This window comes from Prunus dulcis, unplaced genomic scaffold (genome assembly GCF_902201215.1).
Source record: "Prunus dulcis unplaced genomic scaffold, ALMONDv2, whole genome shotgun sequence".
In the NCBI taxonomy this organism is placed as follows: Eukaryota; Viridiplantae; Streptophyta; class Magnoliopsida; order Rosales; family Rosaceae; genus Prunus; species Prunus dulcis.
In genome coordinates, this window is record NW_023010368.1 from 14,429 (window position 1) to 19,550 (window position 5,122).

The window sequence follows — 5,122 nt, forward strand, 5'->3', positions numbered from 1 at the left end:
AGTATGATCCAAATTTCAAATAACACCCTAACCTATAAAATCTTTCAATGTCAAACCTAATGTCTCCGCAAAAAAAAAAAATTTGTTGGTAAAATTGTTAGCAAATAATTTGAATGTTGTGCCATGCGTGACCTAGATGGTCCATTTTTATTTTTTCACCTTAACTTAGGCGGTTCTCAATTCTTTAGTGACGTGTAAACACGTGGACACACACGTACACATTTGGGAAAAGGAAATATTTTTACTCGCCAATTTAACACAAGATCTATGCATTTAACCAAACCAAAGACTTCGTTAGACCATTTTCTCTTCCGTTAATCAAACCAAAGACTTAGGTAGACTTCGGATCGGTTAACCTAATATTCGGTTCGAATTTGTTGGTACACCGCTAGTACCATAATAAAAACATACTAATAAAAATACAGTTTATAATACTTTCACATAACATAAGTTCTTGAACAAATACACCAAATTATCCTTGTAAAATATAAAAATTCAATAGTCTAATTCATTCAAGTATGAAATCAAATAACTTAGTCACTATATCATTCAATATGTACTCAAGATGTACTAGGAGCCACTTGTGTTTGTTGTTTGAACCTTTGAGTGTTCTTTTTATTGAATTCTCTACATGTATGTAAATGATTTTGACATTTGTTCCGCAATGGGTTCTTTAGTTTTTCATGCTGAATCCAACCATATAAAAAACATAAAATTTGGATCAATAGTTGGAAAGTTACATGTAAAAAAGGGACAAAAGTCGAAACTGAAAAACATAGGAAGTTCATAAATTCCTCTCTGACCAAAAAGTGCTACAGTACCCCGGGTAAGTGATACAATGGTGATAAAGAAGTGATACAGTGATGATAAAGCAGTGATAAAATGGTGATAAAGCAGTGATACAATGGTGAGAAAGAAGTGATACAGTAGTGATAAAGGAGTGATACAAAATGCTGATTGTATTTACCTTTGGTTTCTTGTTTTGTATTTAAATAATAAAATAAGTATAAATATTGGATCGATACGAGTTTCTGTCTGATTAGGAATTTTGTTTCCGTTAACCAAACCAAACATTTCGGTACGGATCAGATCGGAATAATTAAAATTAAAAAATAATTATTTAACCAAATCAAACCAAATCGTCAATACGGTACAGTCGGTATGCAGATAATTCAGATAAGATGCCCACCCCTAGGTATAACCATAGTTAATTTTTTACTTTGATTTATGTAACTATGGTTAAGCTTATGAACATATGTCAAGTATTAAAAAAGGTGGTGAGCATACACTTTAGGTTAAAGTGGTAAGTAAAAATGCTCATATTGGAAAAATATCTAAAGGCTTTTGAGGAGGTCCCATAAAAAGTTCCCGCCCAATTACTCAAGACCCATTCATAAAGCCCATGAAAGATCTAGAACAATGGGCTTACTGGGTCTTAAAATAGGGTCCATCCCATTACAATTGGAACCTCTGGTTACGGCATCAACGCCCACAGTATCGTACAATCAATGTAGCTCATTAATAAGCAGTCACTTCAAGCATGGTGGGGTGGGTCACGTGAACTACTTACAGTGGCGTGGTTCTCACGCCAGAATTTAACAAAATTAAAAATTAAAAATTAGCAATTTCATTGACTTTTACGGAAGCAGCGCTTTTTATAATCCAATTGATTCGAAGCCGCATAAAAGCGAGAATCGCCCCCATCCATCTGCTGTTTCGCACCACCAGCCACCAAAACCGAAAGTCGCTGCCTTCAATTTTCTTTCTTTAAAAGAACCCCCAAACCAGAGAGAAACTCAAACCCGACCCACCCACCCACAAACAACGCCATGTCTGGAGGCATAGCTCGTGGTCGTCTTGCCGAGGAGCGGAAGGCCTGGCGGAAGAACCACCCTCATGTCCGTACATCTACCCATATCTTTGTTTCACCGAATTACTGCGAAATTTTTTGTTTTGGGTTTTTATTTTTTTAGTTTTTTGGGTTGTAGGGTTTTGTTGCGAAGCCGGAGACTTTATCTGATGGGACGGTGAATTTGATGGTGTGGCATTGCACGATTCCTGGCAAGACCGGTGTAAGCTCTCAAACTTATTGGGACTTTGAATTTTACTGTTTTTTGGGTCTTTTTATTTTCCTGGTGAATTGTTTGGTTTTCTTAATTCCAATAGAGTATTTGGTAAAGGGAGTTACTCCATTTGAGATGGGTTTTTCTCATTCTTGTTCAAAGGTTACTAATTTTCTTATGGAGAAGACAGGAAAACTTGCCATAACACAATCAAGGAAAAATTCTAGTGCAAAGTACCTTTTCTTAATTGACCAAATGACTGAAAAAGTTTTTTTTATTGCAGAAAGCTTCTCCTAGAACGCCTTAAGTTATTCATTATACTTACCTATTTGTTGTTTGTTTTGCCGCATAGTTTGGTACGAGTTGTCTCTCAGTACCATTGATGAGGTGAATCCATGTTTGAATGTGTGGTTTCAATGCATAACATACTAAACTCTCTGACAAAAGAAGAGCGTTGCTATATTTATTGTTGAAAATACATGTGTGCAACATGATGTGTTAGTGTTACTTGCATGATTGAGATGGGATTTAGTTGGATTGAGCACTTTCATCAATTGTCGGGTTCATGGATTGTAATGAAAGGTTGAATGAGTTATCTTTTTATAACTCTATTTGTGAGCCAGTCTGGTCTTGACGTTTTCAAGGGTATCCATGTTTTGTGCTGATCTGGTCCGTGGAGAATGATTCATATGTTAACTTTAAAATAAATAAATAAACAAAGCCATTTCATACTCGAAAGTTTGTTATTACATACCATACCTCAGCTTTTGGAATGAGGCATTTTTTATCTGGAGAGATGGAATAATTTTGTATTTTTTTGGTGTATGTAGCTTCTGACATTTTGTACCATAATGCAGAAGCTTGTGTTGATTTTAGTGGAAGACTCAGCAGGAATGGCCTTCTTTTGTGGGGGTTTTTTCTATTTCTGTAGTGTCTTTATCTCCTTCTGTCGTAGTTTTTGCTTTTCAAATTTATGCGTTTAGGTTATTGTTTTCATGTCCATTCCACATCATTTGTGTTAATTATGTATATGGGGGTATTTATTTGAAGGGTTTGTACTTCAGGGAAATTTACCCCAAAAAAAAAAAAAAGATTTTTATATCAGGCAATGTGAGCATTATATGGTTATTTATCAACAGCAGCATGCCTTTACTTTATTTAGAGTGGAGAATGTACATTAGAAGAAATAAAGATGCTTTCATAAAATGTAATGTTTTCTATTGGCATTAACATTTCTTACTAATATTATGTTGCAGACTGATTGGGAGGGAGGTTTTTTCCCACTTACCCTTCACTTCAGTGAAGACTACCCTAGCAAGCCTCCAAAGTGTAAATTCCCACCAGGTTTCTTCCACCCAAATGTATATCCATCTGGAACTGTTTGTCTATCAATTCTTAATGAGGACAGTGTGAGTACCTTCTGTTTGTTTAAGTTTTCTACATATAGCAACTTCTTTGACATGGAGAATTAATGAGCTTTTTATCCCATGATACTTAGCATTCGTTGTCTTATATGTAGGGTTGGAGACCAGCAATAACCGTGAAGCAAATTCTTGTGGGCATTCAGGATTTACTGGATCAGCCAAATCCTGCTGATCCTGCACAGACAGAAGGGTATCACCTCTTCATTCAGGTATGTTGCTCCTTAGCAACTTTTTGTTTCCCCATTGCTCTGCAAAATTTGGAGGGAAGGCTCTGTTGTTTCTTTAATGAATGTAAAGCTAGTATAATGCAGTATACATCTTGCAAACTCTGAAGGTTGTATTCCCACATTTTCTGAGGTGATGGCATATTATTGGGACGTCCAGTAAAGTCTCATCTAACGTCATTAATCCTGGCAGTGGCAATTAGCATCAGAACTCACCCTGAGTGACTGCAACTTTAGGGTGCCATTGCTGTGCTATCTGTTGGTGGCTATACATATGAGAATAGGATTAAGTGTGGCGAAGTGACCACCTCTTATGAGTTAAACAGGAATTAATTTACCTTTGCTTTGCTTGAGTTTTTGCTCTTACACTCTGCAATTCGACTTTATGCAGGATGCCACGGAGTACAAGAAAAGGGTTCGGCAGCAGGCCAAGCAATACCCACCTCTAGTTTAACGCAAAGCTGGCTTTCTAGTCCAAGAAAATGCTGGTACTCTGGTAACCGTCGGTTGTTGCCTTTTGTTTAGTGTTAAAACTGCTCATGTAAGAAATTGTTGTTTGCAAGTTTTAGTTGACTCCTGTGTAGAACTACTTGCTTGAATTATTTTTCCTCTTATCATTTGGATTAAATTCTGCTAGTGAATGACACACTAGCGAGTGATCCAGTCATACTCTGTGTCAATGAGAAACACAATCTTTCGTGTTGGGAGGACTATGTCAATTGTGTTAATTTATGAGTTTCTCGTTCCTGGTTGTGAGGAAGGCTAAAGCAAGCACCAAAATAGTCTCAAACACAATTAGGTACCATTTGATTTGATTTCAAGGTATTGTGTTTATTCGTATTCAGTTTCACTTTGAATCTCTTTGGTTTCTAGTAATTAAGGTATTGCAAAAATGAAAATTGCAGACTTTGAGATACGTGGATCAAAATAATCAGGTCCATTAACCTTTGGCAGAAAATCTTAAGGCGGAGAATCGTTCGGGAATTATTTCCATGTGTTTTTTCATGAAGTGCAAAATTTCAATGTTCTAAATAGAAAGCAGTTATGAGTAGATGAGCTTCCTCTTAAAATGGGTCACTTGAATAAATCACCCAAACTTTTTCTTACAGCATTAATGGTTGACATGATTCACTTAGCCCATGATTAAAGATTTACTTGGATGTTTCCTCCTATTTCCATTGTCATATTGGTGACACTTTTTTTTTTTGTTTTTGAGGACCTTTTCTATTGAAAGGAGACTGTAATATATTAAATTTACACACACTACACGGATGTTAGGACTCGAATCCAGAACCTTATTTGAGAGAGTAAATACTCCAAATCACTACACTAGTGAGTTCTTTGCATAATGGTGACACTTTAGTTTATCTCAACTAGGGAAAAATTGATTTTCACTTGCAAATAAACTAAA

At 36.1% G+C, this 5,122-nt stretch overlaps 1 protein-coding gene across 1 annotated transcript; it reads left to right on the top strand.

Annotated features, from left to right (window-relative positions):
- Positions 1 to 1,698: 1,698 nt before the first annotated feature.
- LOC117613519 (SUMO-conjugating enzyme SCE1) lies at positions 1,699 to 4,471 on the top strand. The gene is made up of 5 exons (XM_034342134.1): positions 1,699 to 1,898; positions 1,989 to 2,072; positions 3,320 to 3,472; positions 3,583 to 3,696; positions 4,103 to 4,471. Exons 1-5 carry the CDS (start codon positions 1,830 to 1,832, stop codon positions 4,163 to 4,165), a joined length of 483 nt encoding a protein of 160 aa, XP_034198025.1. The 5' UTR covers positions 1,699 to 1,829; the 3' UTR covers positions 4,166 to 4,471.
- Positions 4,472 to 5,122: the final 651 nt, after the last annotated feature.